At 43.6% G+C, this 23,282-nt stretch overlaps 1 protein-coding gene across 1 annotated transcript; it reads right to left on the reverse strand.

The window, feature by feature from the left end:
* Positions 1–445: 445 nt before the first annotated feature.
* LOC127030909 (olfactory receptor 14A16-like) lies at positions 446–19,683 on the reverse strand. The gene is made up of 2 exons (XM_050917603.1): positions 19,102–19,683; positions 446–811 (listed from the first exon to the last, which is right to left on the reverse strand). Exons 1-2 carry the CDS (start codon positions 19,681–19,683, stop codon positions 446–448), a joined length of 948 nt encoding a protein of 315 aa, XP_050773560.1.
* Between the last annotated feature and the right edge of the window lie 3,599 nt (positions 19,684–23,282).

The raw sequence follows: 23,282 nt of genomic DNA on the forward strand, positions 1-23,282 counted from the left end.
GAGGTGGGTTTAATGTAGGCAAAACTAGCAGTGGAAACAAACAAAGAGACCATAATGAGGTGAGGGATGCAGGTGGAGAAGGCTTTATGCTGGCCCTGCTCTGAGGGGATTTTCAGCATGGTTTTGAATATCAAAACATATGATACAACTATTAAAACAAAACAGCTTAAGGCTAAGCACACGCTAACCACAATAGCTCCAGTTTCACCAATATAGGAGTCATAGCAGGTGAGCTTGAGTAGCTGGGGGATTTCACAGAAGAACTGATCCATCTCATTGTCTCCACAGAAGATTATTGCAAATGTGTTCCCAGTGTGCAGGGCAGAATTGAGAACTCCGCTGATCCAGATGCCAGCTGCCATTCGCACACATACTCTCCTGTTCATCACTGTCTCATAGTGCAGTGGTTGGCAGATGGCGATGTACCGGTCATAGGCCATGATGGTCAGTAAAGGAGCTCAGTTGTAGCAAAGAAAAGGAAGAGAAAGACTTGGGCAACGCATCCATAATACGAAATGGACCTGGTGCTCATGAAGGAGTTGGTCATGGACTTGAGGACGATGGTGGAGATGGACCCAAGGTCCAGGAGGGACATATTCATCAGGAAAAAGTACATGGGGGTGTGAAGGTCGTGGATGAGGGCTACAGCTGTAATGATGAGGATATTCCCTGTCAGTGCTACCAAGTACATCACTAGAAACCCCACAAAGTGCAAAACCTGCAACGTCCGAATGTCAGAGAATCCCAGGAGAAGAAACTCGATCACCGTAGTGCGGTTGGACATTTTCTTCCTTAGTTCATTGTATGCTGCCTGTGGATGGAAGGACAAAGTCAGTAGTCAGGGTCCATTGCAATCAGTGCAGGCCTTGCTTGAGCCCCAGGCACCACTAACAGTATGAATGAAAGGCTACTAACCAAAGCAGGCCTTGCCTTGGCAGAATAGTAACACACCGGGTATTGGCTAACGAAGTAATCACATTCCTGACCAGAGAGGCTGATACAGGAACACCCAGAGTTCTCGAGTAATTACATGAATTGCCAAGAGATTGTACAATGAACACACTGACCCCTTGTAGAGATAAGGAAGGGATGATGGGATAATGGATGAGGAAATTTTGTTCAGACCAGGTGTAGGGTTGGTAATTAGCAACATCTGGAGGGTGATACTCAATGTATAAAAGGAAAAGTCATAGGAGGAGCACCTTTGTAGCGGCTGAGGGGACAGCATCCTGCTATGTTGACTAAGTCTTGTCACAGGACTCTATATGTTAGTGTCCCTGTGATCTGTTTGACAGGACACTAGGACAGTGCTTTGCTGACAATAAACCTGGCCTAGCGCCTTCGCTGCCCATAGTCTCTCTTTATGAACAACATGGAGGTCTGCTGAATCTGGCATCAGTGTAATGCACACTGGATATGGTACTAGAACAAGAGGTCTGGGTTCTGGCCCTCTTAATCGTCACTAAGTCCATCTCTCCTCCATGCCAGGGTCTACAGGCTTTGGATGCTTGTTTCCACTCACATCCTGAATTTAAAGTCACTAGTCCATACAAAACAAATTCTGTTATTGGTCAGTATTAGCTTTCCCGAGTCTTTCTTAAGGCCAAGTTTCCAATTGAGGGTGCTCAGAATTTGCTTGCTTAAATTGTTTTCAAAGGAAATTCAATTAAACACATTTTCATAGAAAATCTCAGCTATCTTCAAATATATTTCAATCTATCTATCTATCTAAACTGAAAACCCATGTTTTTGGGGTGAATTTAGGCTGGAAAATTTCAGTTTCCAGCAATTTTTAGCTGAAAATATTTGTTTCCCAGATTCCAAAATATGGATAATTGGGGATTTTGGGGACTTCTATGAAAAGCCATTTGTTTTAGAGCATAAGGACGGCCGTACTGGGTCAGACCAAAGGTCCATCTAAACCAGCATCCTGTCTTCTGACAGTGGCCAATGCCAGGTGCCTCAAAGGGAATGAACAGAACAGGTAATCATCAAGTCTTCATCAACGATTTAGATGTTGACATAGAAAGTACGCTTATTAAGTTTGCGGACGATACCAAACTGGGAGGGATTGCAACTGCTTTGGAGGACAGGGTCAAAATTCAAAATGATCTGGACAAGTTGGAGAAATGGTCTGAGGTAAACAGGATGAAGTTCAATAAAGATCTAGGGGTCATAGTGGACCACAAGCTTAATATGAGTCAACAGTGTGATACTGTTGCAAAAAAAGCAAACGTGATTCTGGGATGCATTAACAGGTGTGTTGTAAACAAGACACGAGAAGTCATTCTTCCGCTTTACTCTGCGCTGGTTAGGCCTCAACTGGAGTATTGTGTCCAGTTCTGGGCACCGCATTTCAAGAAAGATGTAGAGAAATTGGAGAGGGTCCAGAGAAGAGCAACAAGAATGATTAAAGGTCTTGAGAACATGACCTATGAAGGAAGGCTGAAGGAATTGGGTTTGTTTAGTTTGGAAAAGAGAAGACTGAGAGGGGACATGATAGCAGTTTTCAGGTATCTAAAAGGGTGTCATCAGGAGGAGGGAGAAAACTTGTTCACCTTAGCCTCCAATGATAGAACAAGAAACAATGGGCTTAAACTGCAGCAAGGGAGATTTAGGTTGGACATTAGGAAAAAGTTCCTAACTGTCAGGGTAGTTAAACACTGGAATAGATTGCCTAGGGAAGTTGTGGAATCTCCATCTCTGGAGATATTTAAGAGTAGGTTAGATAATTGTCTATCAGGGATGGTCTAGACAGTATTTGGTCCTGCCATGAGGGCAGGGGACTGGACTCGATGACCTCTCGAGGTCCCTTCCAGTCCTAGAGTCTATGAGTCTATGAGTCTATAAGTGATCCATTCCCTGTCACCCATTCCCAGCTTCTGGCAAACGGAGGCTAGTGACACCATCACTGCTCATCCTGGCTAATAGCCATTGATGGATCTATCCTCCAAGAACTTATCTAGTTTCTTTTTGAACCCTGCTATAGTCTTGGCCTTCATATTGTCTGGCAAGGAGTTACTCAGGTTGACTGTATATGATTGTCATAAACAGATAGCTAAGGGTTAATGTTATTTTACCTGTAAAGGAGTAACACCAGTAACCTGAAACCTGACCAAAGGACCAATCAGGAAACAAGACTTTTTGAAATCTGGGTGGAGGGAAGTTTTGGGTGTGAGTTTTTGTTCTTTGTCTTGGGTCTGACCCTCTCGGCTCTGAGAGTGATTTTTCTATCTCCTGGCTTTCTAATCTTCTGTTTCCAAGTTGTAAGTACAAGGATAGTAAGACAATAGGTTTATATTGTTTTCTTTTGTATTTACATGTGTGTAGTTGCTGGAATGTTTTAAATTGTATTCTTTTTGGATAAGGCTGTTTATTCATTTTTTTCCTTTAAGCAATTGACCCTGTATATTGTCACCTTAATACAGAGACTATTTTAATGTCTTTTTCTTTCTTTTTTATATAAAGCTTTCTTTTTAAGACCTGTTGGAGTTTTTCTTTAGTGGGGACTCCAGGGAATTGAATCTGCAGCTCACCAGGGAATTGGTGGGAGGAAGAAGTCAGGGGAAAAATCTCTTTTTGTTAGATTTAATAAGCCTGACTTTGCATACCCTCTGGGTGAGGGGGAAGAGAGATTAGATCTTTCGGTACTTGTGTTTCAAGGACTGGAAGCAGGGCATCTCCTAGGGTCGTCCAGGGAGGGGAGTCTGGGAGGAAATAACAAGGAAACAAGGGGAGGGGGTTATTTCCCTTTGTTGTAAGACTCACTCAAGGCATCTGAGTCTGGGGGTCCCCCAGGGAAGGTTTTGGGGAGACCACAGTGAGCTAGGCACTGTATAATTCCTGACTGGTGGCAGCAATTACCAGGTCCAAGCTGGTAACTAAGCTTGGAGGTTTTCATGCTAACACCCATATTTTGGACGCTAAGGTCCAGATCTGGGAAGAAATGTTATGACAGTGATATGAAGAAATACTTCCTTTTGTTTGTTTGAAACCTGCTTCCTATTAATTTCATTTGGTGACTCCTAGTTCTGGTGTTATGAGAAGGAGTAAATAACATTTCCTTATTTACTTTCTCCACAGTAGTCATGATTTTATAGCCCTCAATCGTATCCCCCCTTAGTCGTCTCTTTTCCAGGCTGAACAGTCCCAATCCTATTATTCTCTCCTCATATGGAAGCCATCCCATAACCCTAATAATTTTTGTTGACCTTTTCTGAACCTTTTCCAATTCCAATATATCTTCTTTGAGATGGGGCAACCACATCTGCACGCAGTATTGAAGATGTGAGCATACAATGGATTTATATAGGGGACATATGATATTGTCTATCTTATTACCTATCCCTTTGCAAATGATTCCCAATATTCTGTCTGCTTTTTTAAACTGCCACTGCACTTAGAGTGGATGTTTTTAGGGAACTATCCACAATGACTCCAAGATCTCTTACTTGAGTGGTAACAGCTAATTTAGACCCCATCAGTTTCTATGTAGAGTTGGGATGATGTTTTACAATGTGCATTACTTCACATTTATCAACACTGAATTACATCTGCTGCTCTCTTACCCAGACACCCAGTTTTGTGAGATCTCTTTGTAACTCTTCACAGTCTGCTTTGAACAGAACTATTTTGAGTAGTTTTGTATCATCTGCAAATTTTGCCACCTCACTGTTTACCTCTTTTTCCAGATAATTTATGAATATGTTGAACAGCGCCACTTATAGCCTGATTTAGGGTGTATTGGTAACATTAATTTGGATAATATGGGAATTTAATTTATTAATTTAATTCTTACTTAATTTTAATTTATTAATAATATCAATGATTATTATAATCAATATTAATTAGTATGGGTTTTAGGCTCGCCAATCTGTTTGATCAGAAGATAAAAGTTCTTGTCTTGAATCAGGCTCCACAGAATTTACAAAGGACCATCAGGGGTATGACAGGAAGCTCACACGGAGACAGATATAGTCTTAAAGACTTTTTACGAAAATCAATAATAGTAATTAAATGGTAACATACCCAGAGTTACAAAATTACAGTTGCATTACCGCTATTCAGAAGATACATATGCTACTATAGTATTATATGCAACAAAGTTTTGGTTAAGATACTCACACCTTTCCTTGATAACCTGGTTGCAAGAGACACAGGGCCAGCCTTGCAGTTCAGATTTCTCAATTCTTGAGTGAGGGATGCAGTGCTTAGAAAATGCTAAGAACTATCAAAGCTGACTAGGGTTTACTTGACTAACTTAAACTTAAAATCAAAACCTAAAAAACAAACTAGGAATCAAACTTAGGGAAACCAAGCTTAGCCTAGTTCTCTTGAAACTTAAAATTTAAGAAGAACAAGTTTAGCCTACTAATAGTAGCAGTTATCCTAGATAGATAGACTAGATAGAGAGATAGAGTAGAAATAGAATAAGTAAGAACAGAAATGGAGTAAGTGAGAAATGGAGATGGAGTGAGAATGGAGCACTCTCTTGAGGTGTGTCACCTCTATAGGGCAAGTGCTGGAAATCCTTCCTCTTATGTCCAAATTCCATTCCTCACCTACAGAAATGTCAGGGTACACTTACCCCATAGGCTAGTATGTATATGCGTATGGATGACATGTATGTACGCACTGGTGATGTACTTGTTAAGTCTGTGGGTACAACACTGAAAAATCCCCTATGCCATTCTTCATTGTGTATTGGTCTTAGACGTAGGCGTGGGTAATTTATCTATTAGGATAACAAGATAAAGGTCAACTTTGCTTTCTGAATAAAAGGTCTTAATATAGACATGCTAACTTTGCCTTAGCTTAACATACAGGATATGGCCTATAGGTCTCTTGCATTACAGCCAAACTTACTTTAGTATAAATCTATAAACCCTATTTCAATAAACCAAATACTTAACCTATAAGAAAAGATATATATACACACACAAGCAAGCAGGTTAATCCTATAAGCTAAGCAGTGCAGATCCCTGGTGGACACCACTATTTACCTCTCTCCATTCTGACCATTTATTCCTACCCTTGTTTCCTATCTTTTAACCAGTTACCAGTCCATGTGAGGACCTTCCCTCTTATCCCATGACTGCTTACTTTGCTTAAAAGCCTTTGATGAGGTACCTTGTCAAAGGCTTTGGGAAAATCTAAGTACACTATATTAACTGGATCCCCCTTGTCCACATGCTTGTTGACCCCATCAAAAGCATGTTGACTCTTCCCCAACAAATTGTCTATGTGTCTGACAATTCTTTTCTTTACTATAGTTTCAACCGTTTGCCCAGTACTGAAGTCAGGCTTACCAGCCTGTAATTGTCTCACATTTGCTCTCCTCCAGTCATTTGGTACAGAAGCTGATTGAAATGATAAGTTACAGACTACAGATAGTAGTTCTGCAATTTCACATTTGAGTTCCTTCAGAACTCTTGGGTGAATACCAGCTGGTCCTGGTGACTTATTACTGTTTAGTTTATCAATTTGTTCCCAAACCTCCTCTAATGTCACCTCAATCTGGGACAGTTCCTCAGATTTGTCATCGAAAAAGAATGGCTCAGGTTGGGGAATCTCTCTCCCATCCTCAGCTGTGAGGACAGATAAAAAGAACTCATTTAGTTTGTCTGCAATGGCCTTATCATCCTTTAGCATCTCGATCGTCCAGAACCCACTGCTTGTTTAGCAGGCTTCCTGCTTCTCATGTACTTAAAAATTTTTTTTTCTATTACTTTTTGAGTCTTTGGCTAGCTGTTCTTCCAATTCTTTTTTGGCATTCCTAATTATATTTTTACATTTCATTTGCCAGAGTTTATGCTCCTTTCTATTTTCCTCACTAGGATTTAACTTCCACTTTTTAATGGATGTCTTTTTGCCTCTCACTGCTTCTTTTACTTTGTTGTTTAGCCACGATAGCACTTTTTTGATTCTCTTACCATGTTTTTTTAATTTGGGGTATACATTTAAGTCGAGTCTCTATTATGGTGTCTTTAAAAAGTTTCCATGCAGCTTGCAGGGATGTCACCTTTGGTGCTCTACTTTTAATTTCTGTTTAACTAACCTCCTCATTTTTGTGTAGTTCTCTTTTCTGAAATTAAATGCTACAATGTTGGCCTGCTCTGGTGTTTTCCCTACCACAGGAATATTAAATTTAATTATATTATGGTCTCTGTTACCAAGCAGTCCAGCTATATTTACCTATTGGACCAGATCCTGTGCTCCACTTAGGACTAAATCAAGAATTATCTCTCTTCTTTTGGGTTTCAGGCCTAGCTGTTCCAAGAAGCCATCATTGAAGGTGTCAAGAACTTTATCTCTGCATCCTGTCCTGAGGTGACATGTACCCAGTCAATATGGGGATAGTTAAAATCCCCCATTATTATTATTGAGTTTTTTATTTTTATAGCCTCTCTAATCTCTCTGAGCATTTCATAGTCACTATCAGCATACTGGTCAGGTGGTCGGCAATATATCCCTACTGCTACAGTCTTATTATTAGAGCATGGATTTTCTATCCATAGATGTTCTGTGGTACAGTTTGGTTCATTTAAGATTTTTACTTCATTTGATTCTATACTTTCTTTCACATATAGCGCCACTCCCCCATCAGTACCACCTGTTCTGTCCTTCCAGTATATTTTGTACTCTGATATTACTGTGTCCTATTGATTATCCTCATTCCACCAAGTTTATGTGATGCTTATTATATCAATACCCTCATTTAATACAAGGCACTCTAGTTCACTCATCTTATTCTTTAGACTTCTAGCATTTGTATACAGCACTTTAAAATCTTGTCACTTTTTAGCTATCTGACATTACAGGATGTAATTGAATGGGACTTTTTTTCATTTGACTATTTCTCATCAGATCCTACCTGTATTTTATCATCTTCCATCCTCTCCTCCTTACTAGGACATAGAGAACCTTCATTAATAGATCCTCCCCTAGGGCATGTCTCTGTCTGAACCAAGTGCTCCTTCAAACCTGTCAGCTTTCCCCCCAGCCCTTAGTTTAAAAACTGCTCTACGACCTTTTTTTTCTGATTAAAAAAATTCTGATAGGCTCTAAATGTTTGATTGAATTGATAGTAGAAGTCTTAAAGAATTCCAAACATACTTCCCATTTATGTTCTTAAATTAGTCCTGTATATTAGTACTCCAACATATTTAATTGAAATAGCAAACTTACTGTGTTGGTCTTTGTGGATTTTTTCCCAGTTTGTGATGCATTTGGGCCTCCAGTGTTAGGAATCATTGGTTAGCTATCTATCTAGCTACCCATCCACTTCCAGGATTGTTTGGCTATTTCTCTCTCATGCCTTCATCACTGTATTATTCAGCTGCCGTTGCCCTGTCCCGTCACTGGATGTCCTGTTGCTGGGTCTTTCTGCAGTTCCTAGCAGATCAGGATTCACTTCACAGACGGGGGCTCACTGCTTTCTTGCTTGGCTGAGATGCAAAGGATTAACTGGGATCCGGGACTGACGTCCCTTCCAGCTCTAGAACTGATGCCGCTTGTGCAGGCTTCAGATGCAGTCACTGTCCAGGATGTCCCTGCTCTGGGGCTACATAGCTAAATCTGGTCTCCAGGACTGAGCCCAGCTGTGATTTCACCTCTGAGCAAAGCACCCTGACAACCTGCATTAGTTGCCTGTAATCCCCCTGATGGGGAGCAGCACCCACCCTGGATCTCACACAATGACTGATTTTGTAGAAGGACTCTTGGCTAAAAACAAGGCAGGGCTGATGCTCAAAGGGGGTACCAGAGGATACCAGAAATAAATATATGTTTATAGCACAGACATGTGTCCCACAATTGCTAAAAGCCCAGTAGCACCAGAGCCTCAGGTCTCCTGGAACAGACTGTTCCTTCAATAAAGCCTCTTAATCACCTCTGGAAGGAGGGGAGGTGATGTCAGAGATATTGTTCTCCTGCATTGCGTCTGCAGCTCTTGGAAAGCAGCCACCAGAGGAACCCACAGATCGGCCTGCCCTGGGTGTTTGAAGTTGGTCACTCAAAGGTATCCAGAGGCAAAGACTTAGAACTAAGGGCCAAGTCCTGGGCTGCTGTAAATTGATACAGTTGCACTGACTTCGGAGTACCCAGGGCTATTTACACCAGCTAGGATTTGGCCCATTGACATAGATTCATAGATTCATAGACTCTAGGACTGGAAGGGACCTCGAGAGTTTAACGAATCCTGTCCCCTGCCCTCATGGCAGGACCAAATACTGTCTAGACCATCTCTGATAGACATTTATCTAATCTACTCTTAAATATCTCCAGAGATGGAGATTCCACATCCTCCCTAGGCAATTTATTCCAGTGTTTAACCACTCTGACAGTTAGGAACTTTTTCCTCATGTCCAACCTAAACCTCCCTTGCTGCAGTTTTAGCCCACTGTTTCTTGTTCTATCCTTAGAGGTTAAGGTGAACAAGTTTTCTCCCTCCTCCTGATGACACCCTTTTAAATACCTGAAAACTGCTATCATGTCCCCTCTCAGTCTTCTCTTTTCCAGACTAAACAAACCCAATTCTTTCAGCCTTCCTTCATAGGTCATGTTCTCAAGACCTTTAATCATTCTTGTTGCTCTTCTCTGGACCCTCTCCAATTTCTCCACATCTTTCTTGAAAGGCGGTGCCCAGAACTGGACACAATACTCCAGTTGAGACCTAACCAGTGCAGAGTTGAGCGGAAGAATGACTTCTCGAGTCTTGCTCACAACACACCTGTTAAAGCATCTGAGAATCACGTTTGCTTTTTTTGCAACAGCATCACACTGTTGACTCATATTTAGCTTGTGGTCCACTATAAACCCTAGATCCCTTTCTGCCATACTCCTTCCTAGACAGTCTCTTCCCATTCTGTACGTGTGAAACTGATTGTTCCTTCCTAAGTGGAGCACTTTGCATTTGTCTTTATTGAACTTCATCCAGTTTACCTCAGACCATTTCTCCAATTTGTCCAGATCATTTTGAATTATGACCCTGTCCTCCAAAGCAGTTGCAATCCCTCCCAGTTTGATATCATCTGCAAACTTAATAAGCGTACTTTCTATGCCAACATCTAAGTCATTGATGAAGATATTAAACAGAGCCGGTCCCAAAACAGACCCCTGAGGAACCCCACTTGTTATACCTTTCCAGCAGGATTGGAAACCATTAATAAATATTCTCTGAGTATGGTTATCCAGCCAGTTATGCACCCACCTTATAGTAGCCCCATCTAAATTGTATTTGCCTAGTTTATCAATAAGAATATCATGTGAGACCATACCAAATGCCTTACTAAAGTCTAGGTATACCACATCCACCACTTCTCCCTTATCCACAAGACTCGTTATCCTTTCAAAGAAAGCTATCAGATTGGTTTGACATGATTTGTTCTTTACAAATCCGTGCTGGCTGTTCCCTATCACCTTACCAACTTCCAAGTGTTTGCAGATGATTTCCATAATTACCTGCTCCTTTATCTTCCCTGGCACAGAAGTTAAACTAACTGGTCTGTAGTTTCCTGGGTTGTTTTTATTTCCCTTTTTATAGATAGGCCCTATATTTGCCCTTTTCCAGTCTTCTGAAATCTCTCCCGTCTCCCATGATTTTCCAAAGATAATAGCTAGAGGCTCAGATACCTCCTTTGTTAGCTCCTTGAGTATTCTAGGATGCATTTCATCAGACCCTGGTGACTTGCAGGCATCTAACTTTTCTAAGTGATTTTTAACTTGTTCTTTTTTTATTTTAGCTTCTAAACCTACCCCCTTCCCATTAACATTTACTATGCTAGGCATTCCTTCAGACTTCTCGGTGAAGAGCGAAACAAAGAAGTCATTAAGCATTTCTGTCATTTCCAAGTTTCCTGTTACTGTTTCTCCTTCCTCATTGAGCAGTGGGCCTACCTTGTCCTTGGTCTTCTCTTGCTCCTAACATATTGATAAAAAGTCTTCTTGTTTCCCTTTATTCCCATAGCTAGTTTGAGCTCATTTTGTGCCTTTGCCTTTCTAATCTTGCCCCTGCATTCCTGTGTTGTTTGCCTATATTCATCCTTTGTAATATGTCCTAGTTTCCATTTTTTATATGACTCCTTTTTATTTTTTAGATCATGCAAGATCTCGTGATTAAGCCAAGGTGGTCTTTTGCCACATTTTCTATCTTTCCTACTCAGCAGAATAGCTTGCTTTTGGGCCCTTAACAGTGTCCCTTTGAAAAACTGCCAACTCTCCTCAGGCGTTTTTACCCACAGTCTTGATTCCCATGGGACCTTACCTATCAGTTCTCTGAGTTTACCAAAATCCACCTTCCTGAAATCCATTGTCTCTATTTTGCTGTACTCTGTTCTACCCTTCCTTAGAATTGCAAATTCTATTATTTCATGATCACTTTCACTCAAACTGCCTTCTACTTTCAAATTCTCAATGAGTTCCTCCCTATTTGTTAAAATCAAGTCTAGAACAGCTTCCCCCCTCGTGGCTTTTTCAACCTTCTGAAATAAAAAGTTGTCGCAATGCAGTCCAAGAACCTATTGGATAGTCTGTGCCCCGTAGTGTTATTTTCCCAACATTTATCTGGATAGTTGAAGTCCCCCATCACCACCAAATCTTGGGCTTTGGATGATTTTTTTAGTTGTTTAAAAAAAGCCTCATCCACCTCTTCCACCTGGTTAGATGGCCTGTAGTAGACTCCTAGCATGACATCACCCTTGTTTTTCACCCCTTTCAGGCTAAACCAGAGCATCTCAGCACTTCCGTCTCCTATGTCCATCTCCACCTCAGTCCAAGTGTGTACATTTTTAATATATAAGGCAATGCCTTTTCCCTTTTTCCCCTGTCTATCCTTCCTGAGCAAGCTGTACCCATCTACACCAACATTCCAGTCATGTGTATTATTCCACCAAGTTTCAGTGACGCCAACTGTTAGGGGGCTTATTCCTTCACCCTCTCACGTCCCTGGTCCTTCTTGCATGAACAGAGCAACAATACCCAAAGTCCAAAGGCGCAAAGAATTCGATGTTTATTGGAATGAACTTCCAGCAAGCATGATTCCAGTTTCCTTCCTTAGTGTCCCCCTTCCGAGCTCTGACACCACAGAGCCTTGTCTATGTCCCTGTTCCTGTTCCCATTTTCCCCTTTAGCAAGACATGATTTTAATTCTCCCATCCCCAGTCCCTGCTCCCACCCCCCCTCCACTTCTTGATTGACTGCAGACTATATAGTAAAACCTGAGTTTTGCTTAGCTATTCCTTAACCAATCATTCTACTGAAATTTAACTAACCAATCCTAACATATTGTAACATGGTTATTTAACCAATTATATTCCACCACCTTAATTGGTTTACACCCAACAAAATTATTTATACAGCAGACAGAAACAATTACAGAACCAGACAGAGACCATGCAAATAAACATACAAAACAATACAGACGTGAGGATTTCACAACTACATCTTTACAGACATAAGGGTTCTTCAGCTGCGTCTATTGATAAGTGAGTTCTTGCCAGACAGGATGCGATCAAACTAAGTTTCCTTTTACATCTTCTAGGCTCTTCCCTTTCTCTGGAGGTGATAGGAATATCAGGGCAGGATTGTATTCCTAATAGCTCAATAGGACCTTATTTCAATGTGACTAGTTTGGAATGTGAGGATGTGACCACACACTTCCCAGCTTGTGTGTGTCTAACTAAATCTTAGCTGACGGCCTTAGCCTGTCACAGTAAGAGAAGGCCATTACACAGACAGTGATTTTGATTCTTTCTTTTAGACCTCTATAACTAGCTAAGTGATAAGAATACACCTACATTCTTAAAGTATAGGCCTTTGCAGACAGGTCTGAATATCTATATCCTAACACCAACAATGTCATAGTTGTATTTATTTATTAGAACTTCCAGTTCTTTCTGCTAATTACCCATACTTCTCGCATTTGTATATAGGCATCTAAGATACTGGTTTGATCTTACCTCCCAGTTTTGCCCTGACCCTCCTTTCTCTCTGCCATTATAGCCCACGCTCCCTCTTGTTTCAGATCCATCTCCCAGGTCTCCATGTTCCGCACTTACCTGAGAGCTTTGCTCACCTGTCTCCGTCGAACCTAGTTGAAAGCGCTCCTCACTAGGTTAGACAGTCTGTGTGCAAATAGGGTCTTTCCCCTCCTTGAAATGTGAACGCCATCTCTGCCTAGCAGTCCTTCCTCAAATAGCATCCTGTGGTCAAGGAAGCCAAAGTCCTCCTGGCAACACCATCTTCGCAGCCAGGTGTTCACCTCCATGATACATCTGTCTCTGCCCAGGCCCCTACCTTTGACAGGAAGAATCGAAGAGAATACCATCTGCGCTCCAAACTCCTTCACACGTACTCCCAGAGCCCTGTAGTCACTCTTGATCTGCTCAGTGTCACACCTCGCAGTATCATTTGTGCCCATATGGATGAGTAGCATGGGGTAGTAGTCAGAGGGCTGGATAATCCTTGACAATGCCTCTGTAACATTTCAGATACGGGCCCTCGGCAGGCAGCATACCTCCCGAGATTAAATGTCAGGGTGACAGATGGGCGCCTCCGTCCCCCTCAGCAGACAGTCTCCGACCACCACTACCCTACGTTTGCTTTTCGCAGTGGTGGCAGCAGAACTCCCAGACTTAGGGGTACGAGGCCCCTCCTCCTTTACTGTAGGAGGTGATTCCTTCTCTCTTGTATCTAGAAGAGCATAACAGTTACCTATTACCATGGTGGGAGGGTTCGGAGTAGGGGTGGAGCACTGCCTGCTGCCAGAAGTAACCAGCTGCTAGTGTCCACCCTGAGCCATCTCCTCCTCCACCAGTGGTGTGTCAGCAGTCTTGTCTACTGGGACAGCTACCTCAGCTGTCTCCACATGGACACTATCCAGGAATTGCTTGTGGATTTGGAAGCTCCTCAACCTGGCCACCTCCTCCTGTAGCTCTCCCACCTGCTGCCTGAGAGATTCCACCAGTAGGCACCTTTCATATTGGATGCCCCTCCCCACCGCCTGGATATCAGTAAGTGGAAATTGCAAGTTACAGTCCCTGCAAAACCACACCAGGATCTGAGTAGAAGCATCCATGCTCAGGTGCTCTATCTGGCTACAGGCACAGGTGGAGGAGACAGAAGCAGTGCTGGCACCAGTGTTGTGGGTCTTCCTACCCATCATACGCCACCCTCTGTCAAACTCCCTCTCAAACTCCCCTGTCTGCAGCTCCCTGTCCGCTCTGACATCCTTGAAGCTGCCTCAATTAACACCAGCTGGGAATCTAGCCCATTACACTGGTGCCTGTGAAACTGAACCAAGGAAGAGTCAAAAGTTCCCAACCTGTCTGTTCTTTCCTAGCTCTTTGTCCTGTGTGATTAATTACAAGTGTAACTTCTAATGGCAACAGAGCGATTCATTCCCACCATTTTATATGCTTTAAAGTTCAACTTTTGTAAGAGCTCTAAAATCTGAATGGTTACTCCAATTGCTTTGAAATTTGGAGGGCCTTGTGCGGGCCTCAGGTAGCTTTAGTGATCCAAATTTGGGGACATTTGACCAAGCATTTCTGGAGGTATAAGCCCCCCGCCCCCAAATTCAATTTTCTTCTGCTCTCTTGGATTGCTGAAAGATACTGAGGATCGGATGCATCACAGATCTCATTGAACATCATTCTGGGATGTATTAGCAGGAGTGTTGTAAGCAAGACACGAGAAGTAATTCTTCTTCTCTACTCTGCGCTGATTAGGTCTCAACTGGAAAATTCTGTCCAGTTCTGGGCGTCACATTTCAGGAAAGATGTGGACAAATTGGAGAAAGTCCAGAGAATAGCAACAAAAATGATTAAAGGTCTAGAAAACATGACCTATGAGGGAAGATTGAAAAAACTGAGTTTGTTTAGTGTGGGGAAGAGAAGACTGAAGGGAGACATAACAGTTTTCAAGTATATGAAAGATTGTTACAAGGACGAGGGAGAAAAATTGTTTTTCTTAACCTTTGAGGACAGGACAAGAAGCAATGGGCTTGAACTGCAACAAGGGCAGTTCAAGCTGGACATTAGTAAAAACTTCCTAACAGTCAGAGTGGTTAAGCACTGGAATAAATTGCCTAGGGAGGTTGTGGAATCTCCATCATTGGAGGTTTTTAAGAGCAGGTTACACAAGCACCTGTCAGGGATGGTCTAGATAATACTTAGTCCTGCCATGACTGCAGGGTACTGGACTAGATCAGAGATTCTCAAACTAGGGCAACTGGTTTCTCCGGGAAAGCCCCTGGCGGGTCGGGCCAGTTTGTTTACCTGCCACATCTGCAGGTTCGGCCTTATCGTGGCTCCCACTGGCTGCTGTTCACCCCTTCAGGCCAATGGGGGCTGCGGGAAGGGTGGCCAGTGCGTCCCTTGGCCCACGCTGCTTCCCACAGACCCCATTGGCCTGGAGCAGCAAACCTCGGCCAGTGGGAGCTACGATCGGCCAAACTTGCAGATGTGGCAGGTAAACAAACTGGCTCAGACGGCCCAGAGCTTTCCCTGAACAAGCAGCGGCTCTAGTTTGAGAACCACTGGACTAGATGACCTCTCAAGGTCTCTTCCAGTCCTATGATTCTCTGATTCTATGATTAGTGGCTGCAAACTCACCTTTCAATTAATATAATTACAATGAGTTTTCCACAAGCCAGCAGTCTCAGACAAGAGAAGTTCTGAGCCAAGTGGCAAGAAGTTGCTACAACTGGTGAGTCCTGGCAACATTTGTATTTTGTGAGGGAAGTAATCAAAGCCTTTGGGTGAAAAATTAGACATGTGAATGCTTCCTGGGAGGTTAGGGGTAATTAGGGGGCAGAGGAGTGGAGGAACAGGGGGAGAGGGGTTTGGGATGGCAGGGTGTTATGGGCAGAGGATAAATATGGATGGGTGGTAGAAGAAGGGGGAGATGTGGGGGTTCAGGTGAGGGAGCACCCCTCAAATCTGGCAGTGTACCGCGATCCCCTGCACTCCCAATCCCCAGTACCCCACAGCTCTTCCAAAGCACACCATCCTTCCAGCACCTATCGGTGGTTTCCAACTCTCTGCATCTCAGCTCTGCCTAAGCACTCCAGTCATGCTACACTCCACCTGCCTGCACCCTACAGCTGGGCCAAGCCACCCAAGCCTGCACCCCAACCCCCCTTGACCACCCAGATATGCCAAGAGGGGTCACTGCTTATAGTGTCACAGCATCACCATTATAGGTTAGGTTGTATCACAACTTCTGTTTTCTAATTCCTTTCAAATGGACACGCTCGGTCTGATCCCTTTGAGATTGGGAGTGCTCCAGGTAGGGGCTGAGTGGGGTCAATGCTGCAAATTGGGGGTCTATTCATGGAGGGGATGCGGAGAGGCAATCCCCACCCAAATAAGCATCTTTTTCTAAAACAATGTTTCAGTTTGTTTTTTGTTATTTGCACAGAGCTAATTATTGATGTGATATGAGTGAAAATGTTTTACCCAAGGTTGTGCATAGAATTTCCCATGATAAGGTCAATAAAATCAATATGTTCCCATAAAATATTTAAATTGAATTAAATTGGCATTTTCCAGCAGACTGTTCTGACCATCGATCTGTCAGATGCTTTCATGCAGCATGCCAATTTCTCACGCTGCTGGGCTCTTTGTGACAACGATACATTGTGGCAGTGAGTTCCCCATGTTAACAGTGCAGTGCTGAGCAGAGGCACTGCTCAGAAGAGGGGAGCTGGGCTAGGCAGAGGAAGGATGAGGGGAGGAAGGAAATGGGGACCAGGGCTGGCCAATGAGAAGGAGAGAATGGGCATTAGTTGAGGGGCTGTTCCCTGGGACTGGAGCCATGTCATGAAGGTAGAGCTGAGCAAAGGAGGGCACTGCAGGGATCTCTGAGGAGGCTGAGTCAGGAACTGTGGGTGAGGAATTGGCTCTGGGCCTTAAGAAGGACTGAGAGGGTCTGTGGGGTGGAGGGTTGTTATAAGGCAGGGAGGGGATTAGTGGCGGGAGGGGTTGCTTGGGGGTCTGGGCTGTATGATGCAGAGGGAGGAAGACACTCAGGGACTAGGGAGGAGGGTTTCAGTGTGTAAGTCCATCTTCCTACTCCCCCCTCAATATGTGCCAGGTCTGGGGAAGTGCTGCCCCTCGGGGTGAGAAGAGGCACATAGGGAGTGGTCATTGACAACACCCTGAACACTCGGCTGGTACTCAGCTCAGAATAGCTCATTTTGATGAACAGGCCACTTCATTGAGCCTCCGATTTGCTCTGCACTTATGGGGATGTTCTGGGGATGGATGTGAGGGGAGCCCAGACGGCCAAGCAGGGCACATAATAAAGCTCCTGTCCAAAAAACCATGGTGGTTCTGAAAAGAACCTTTCACTTCCCTTGTCATCCATACCCACTACTATCGACAGTGGCCACAAGGGCCACTGACTCCTCTCAACGTTTTTCTTTCTCTTCGAACAACTAGGGAATTAAATAGCCCAAAATATCATTGAAATAGTGTGACGCTTTCCCCGTGATGGCTAGTGCCTATCTGGAAGGTCCAATTGAGCACAACTCAAGCTTTTGAAAACCAGGACATATAGAATAAAGGTAAATGTCCATGTAACCTTAACTCTGCCCTCGTTGTATGCTGCCCCTCAACGCTGGTAACACTCACGCTCCAACTCTGCCTTGCCACTGTGCTGGAGAGGTGCTACCTGTGCTTTCCCTGCACTCAAACACTGGGCCTGCTCCCCGCACAGAATACCACGTTTGTACAATTTAACACTATCTGCTTTTACAGCACCTTCACACTAGCACACAGGAGACCACCTAACCCTTTACTTTCCCCTACCCGGTATTAAACCCACAGCCAGCTCTCATATCCCCACCTCACCAGTGACAATCCCCAGGGCCCTGCCCCTGACACAATTTACACAGTTCTATGTTGAAACGATTAGATGGGACCCTCAAGGGACATGTGCACCTCTTCTCTTTGAACTGGTTCCCTACTGGGTTCTCGGAGGCACTTCGGCGGTGGCGACGGGGTCTTCACTCGCTCCAGGTTTTCGGCGGAGGGTCCTTCACCCAGAGTGAGTGAAGGATCCGCTGCCGAAGTGCCGCTGAAGACCAGGTAGGGAACTGCACGGTGAGTACAAGCCCCATGTGCCTGTCTCCCCACACACCCATCCAACCTCAACCCATGTTCTGCCCCCTACTGCCCCCACTCAGAACCCACAACCCATCAACCCCTCTGCTCCTTGTCCCCTGACCACCCCATCCAGAGACCCAGACCCAGATCTCCTCATCTCATAAACAGACCACCCTTCAAATCTGCAACAGATAAGACAATAAACATAACTTGAGTTTAATGCTGTAATTCCCAGGGGCTATTGTCAGCTCCCAGGGGGGCAGAGTTAAGGTTGTGTGAGCATGTATCTTCATTCTGTATTTCTTGGCTTTCCAAAGTTTAAGTTTTGCTGTACAACATAATATTCTGGAAGGCTCTGAACTATCACTGGGCAACCTTAACTCTGTGTTAACAAAGGTGGTTTTTTTACTATTTATAGATCGATTGATCTATCAATTCTTACCTAATTTACAGTGGTGTAAAGCTAGAGTAACTCCACTGATTTCAGTCATCTTAGTCTAGATTATTACCAGAGTAAACACAGCATGTTGTATAGAAAAGATTGCACATCACCTTCCCATGGAGACAACAATGTCATTATTTGATTATATCTTTAAGGAAACACAGAATGAAACCATCGTCATGGGAGAAAGCCAGACATTGTGTTCTTGGTGAATAACTTCCACCTAGTCAGTTTCTTCAAGGCACCTTTGATTGCCTTGTTCCTCACGCCATAGATGATGGGATTCATCATTGGAGGCACCACGGAATAAAGTACACCCACTACGAGAACTTGCCCTGATGGAGAACTGAAAGCAGGGTTCATGTAAGCAAAAACAGAAGTACAAAGTAACAAGGAGACCACAGTGAGGTGAGGCAGGCAGGTGGAGAAGGCTTTTTGCCGGCCCTGCCCAGAGGGGATTCTCAGCATCGTTTTAAAGATCTGAACATACGACACAATTATAAAACCAAAGCAGATTATGCCTAAGAATACATTAAAGGATATAACCCCAACTTCACCAAGGTACAAGTCGGAGCAGGAGAGCTTGAGGAGCTGGGGGATTTCACAGTAGAACTGACCCACCGTGTTGCTGCCACAGAAAGTTATTGCAAACGTGTTCCCGGTGTGCAGTGTAGAAAGGAGAACCCCAGTGATCCAGGCACTGACTGCCATTTGGACACAAGCTCTCCTGTTCATTATAGTCTCGTAGTGCAGTGGCTTGCAGATGGCGATGTACCGGTCATAGGCCATGATGGTGAGAAAACCAAAGTCAACCGCAGTGAAGAAGATGAAGAGAAAGACTTGGATGACACATCCAGCATAAGAAATCGACCTGGTGTTCAACAGAGAATTGGCCATGGACTTGGGGACAGTGAGGGAGATGGATCCAAGGTCTATTATGGACAGATTCACCAGGAAGAAGTACATGGGGGTGTGAAGATGGGAGTCAAGCACTACAAGGGTGATAACAAGGATATTTCCTGTCAGGGCAACCAGGTAAATCCCTAGAAACAGCAGGAAGTGTAAAATCTGCAGCTCCCGAACCTCAGAGAATCCCAGGAGAAGGAACTCGGTCATGCTGGTTCGGTTGGACATTTTCCTCCTTACGATGTCCTGGGCTGCTAAAGGCCATGAGGGGAAGTGGGGGGGAAGGACACAGACAAGGGTTAGGTCACCTCTGACAATCACACACTAGTGAGCTGCATTGTGCCCTCAGTGTCAATTGCCGCACCTCCCTTGTGGTCAGCGGATGGTGTCTGTTCCCACTAACCTGGCAATTTGGTCTGAGATGTGGCTTGATAAAATGCAGCATAAATATTGAATGAATTACAGCCCAAAGCCCAACAATCTTAGGACCAGTGGCCATCCTATTGTGCCAGTGGAGAGTTGGGGAGCCCCCCATATTCAGATGAGTGTCAATTGCAGCCCTAGCTTGTAGTGTAGACAGAGCCTGAGAGGATTTGACCTGTTTAGCCAAGCAAATGGCTGGCAGAGAGGGCATGTGATCATTCCCTACACATAGATCGGGGGGTAAACACCAGGCAGGGAGAAGAGCTACTGATGCTAAAGGATAATGCTGGTGTAACCCACACAGCTCCTGGGTTGAGTGTTCTGTCCCATCTATTGGCACCGAGACCACTTGAGAGAGATTATTGAGTCTGTTCTACAACCTTAGCTAACAAGCACATGGCTTTTAGCTCATGCAGGAGTGGCTCATGCACTAAGCTTCCAGAGGGCCCAGGTTCGATCCCACACACCGAAGATCTGTGTTACACTGGCCCAGGAACAAATGGCAATAAACCGACAAGGAGTCAATTTGGGCTGGAGGTGGGAAGCCGGTTTGTCCCCACCAGAGGAGGGAGGGTCTGGGACAATCTCCCAGTAGAAGCAGCGGGGGGGCAAACAACAGCCATACTTGTGTCTCGGTTAGGGAGGAGTTTGACTGTGTGTCTGCTCTGAACACCTGTGTACAGCTTTGGTGATCAGTTGGCAGCAGTGTGGGACAGAGGAGATGGAACTAGAGTAGGAGACCTAGGTTCTGTCCAATTGACCTTCTCTAAGTCCTTGGGCAGGATCAAGATAGATGCCTTTAGGTGGCTGGTTTGACTCTGATTCTGAGTTCGAGGTGCTAGTATGTACAAAACACAATCTGCGGGCTTTGCTGCTTGCTCAGTTTTTACCTTTCTTTGAAACAGAAATAATCATGGTTCCAACAGAGCAAAAGGGTTTGAAATTGTGGCATTATTAAAGACGTTAATGTTTCCCACCATTGTTTAAAGCTCAGTTTCCAGTTAGAGGTGGTCGGAGATGGTTCGGCCACTTATTTTTAAAAAAAGGGATTTTTCAGCTAAGTAGAAAATGTTCCAGGAAAGTGTCTGCTGTTCTTGAAGAGAAAACTTGTGTTTATTTCTTTCATTTTTTACTTAACATTTTCAATTTATAGCAGGTTTTAGCTGAAAATAAATTAATGTTTGGTTGCCAAATCCTGAAAACTTTTCTGGTTTCGAGTTTCTGATGCAAACTCAAACTTTTGCACTTATTTTTTTTTCTGACTGGATTTGATGTATGACCTAAGGGATAGTAAAAGCCTTAAATAATTCAAATTGCAATTTATGTTTAGGGTCTTACATTGGCTCTATATTATTAATCTCCAAATATAGTTCATTGAAATACTGAACTTTCTTTGCTGGTCATTGCAGATTTTTGCCCCAACTTGTGATGCGTTCGATTCTCCAGCACCAGGATTCCTTTGTCATTATTTCTCCACTGTGTCTTCCACAGTGGTATTCAGAAGCCAAAGACACAGCTACATAAGAGCACACTCATCCCTCACTCTTAGAATGAATGGACAGAATTCGACTGAAACCTGTTGCTCTCTGCAGATGAGCTGTGTGTAGCTGACTTTGTGCTTCACTGACATTAAAGGACTGACAGAGAAGGCTGTCTATCCTTGTCTATTTTCTTATGGCTTGCAGGGAATCACTCCCTGGACACCTGCACAGCTCAGAAGCAGAGCCCCAGAGGCAAAATGGTGTGAATTCATGGAATTTCAAGCCAAAATGAGGCATTATGATCCTCTAGTCTCACCCCCTGAATAGCCTACCAGGTGCCCTGACTCCAGCCCGGTTTCTGTGTTATCTGTGTGCCAGGATTCCAAAGGGATTTGGGCACCTAAAGATGGAGACAGGTACCTACTGGGATTGATCAAAGCTAAATTTAGGTGGCTAAATCCCATGGATATTCAATGGGAGTTAGGCACCTAATCGGCTTGGGTGCTACTGTAAATCCCATTTGGCATCTATCTCCGGCTTTAGGTACCTAAACCCTTTTGTAATCCTGGCCCTGTGTCTATTTTATTAACTTACAAGGCCTGGGCTTCTCTGGAATTTCAGAAAATGAAGGCTGGCGTTTGCAAAGGAACCTAAGGGGGTAAGGTGGAGTAGCACTGTATATCAGTGATGAGGTAGACTGTAAAGAAATAAGAAGGGATGGAATGGATAAGACAGAGTCTGTCTGGGCAAAAATCACATTGGGAAAGAAAGCTACTAGAGCTTCCCCTGAGATAGTGCTTGGGGTGTGCTACAGACTGCCAGGATCCGATCTGGACATGGATAGAGACCTTGTTAATGTTTTAAATGAAGTAAACACTAATGGGAATTGTGTGATGATGAAAACTTTAACTTCCCAGATATAAATATAGACTGGAAGGCAAGTGCTAGTAATAATAATAGGGCTCAGATTTTCCTGGATGCGATAGCTGATGGATTCCTTCAACAAGTAGTTGAAGAACTAAGAAGTGGGGATGTCATTTTAGATTTGGTTTTGGTGAGTAGTGAAGACCTCAAAGAAGAAATGGTTTGTAGGAGACAACCTTGGTTCAAATGATCATGAGCTAACTCAGTTCAAACTAGAAGGAAGGATAAACAAAAATAGAGCTGTGACTAGGGTTTTTTATATCAAAAGGGCTAACTTTAAAGAAATAAGGAGATTAGTTAGGGAAGTGGATTGGACTGAAGAACTTGTGGATCAAAAGGTGGAGGAGGCCTGGAATTACTTCAAGTCAAAGTTGCAGAAACTATCAGAAGCCTGCATCCCAAGAAAGGGGAAAAAATTCATAGGCGGGAGATGTAGACCAAAGCTGGATGAGCAAGCATCTCAGAGAGGTGATTAAGAAAAAACAGAAAGCCTACAAGGAGTGAAAGATGGGCAGGATTAGCAAAGAAAGCTACCTTATTGAGGTCAGAACACCTAGGGAAAAAGTGAGACAGGCAAAAAGCCATGTAGAGTTGGACCTTGCAAAGGGAATTAAAACCAATAGTAAAAGGTTCTATAGCCATATAAAGAAGAAAAAAACAAAGAAAGAAGTGGGACCACTAAACACTGAGGATGGAGTGGAGGTTAAGGATAATCTAGGCATGGCCCAATATCTAAATAAATACTTTGCCTCAGTCTTTAATGAGGCTAATGAGGAGCTGAGAGATAATGGAAGGATGACAAATGGGAATGAGGATATGGAGGTAGATTTTACCACACCAGAGGTAGAAGCCAAAGTCGAACAGCTTAATGGGACTAAATCAGGGGGTCCAGATAATTTTCATCCAAGAATATTAAAGGAACTGGCACATGAAATTGCAAGCCCATTAGCAAGAATTTTTAATGAATCAGTAAACTCAGGGGTTGTACCGTATGACTGG

Source organism: Gopherus flavomarginatus, chromosome 11 (assembly GCF_025201925.1).
Source record: "Gopherus flavomarginatus isolate rGopFla2 chromosome 11, rGopFla2.mat.asm, whole genome shotgun sequence".
In the NCBI taxonomy this organism is placed as follows: domain Eukaryota; kingdom Metazoa; phylum Chordata; order Testudines; family Testudinidae; genus Gopherus; species Gopherus flavomarginatus.

What these genes read in the sequence shown, in the direction of transcription:
- LOC127030909 (XM_050917603.1), bottom strand. Translation starts at nt 19,683, where the DNA reads ATGTCCAACCGAACCAGCATGACCGAGTTCCTTCTCCTGGGATTCTCT. An exon ending in CCGACTTGTACCTTGGTGAA is followed by an intron (nt 812 to 19,101) that starts GTTGGGGTTATA and finishes TTCCATCCACAG; the next exon opens with GCAGCATACAATGAACTAAG.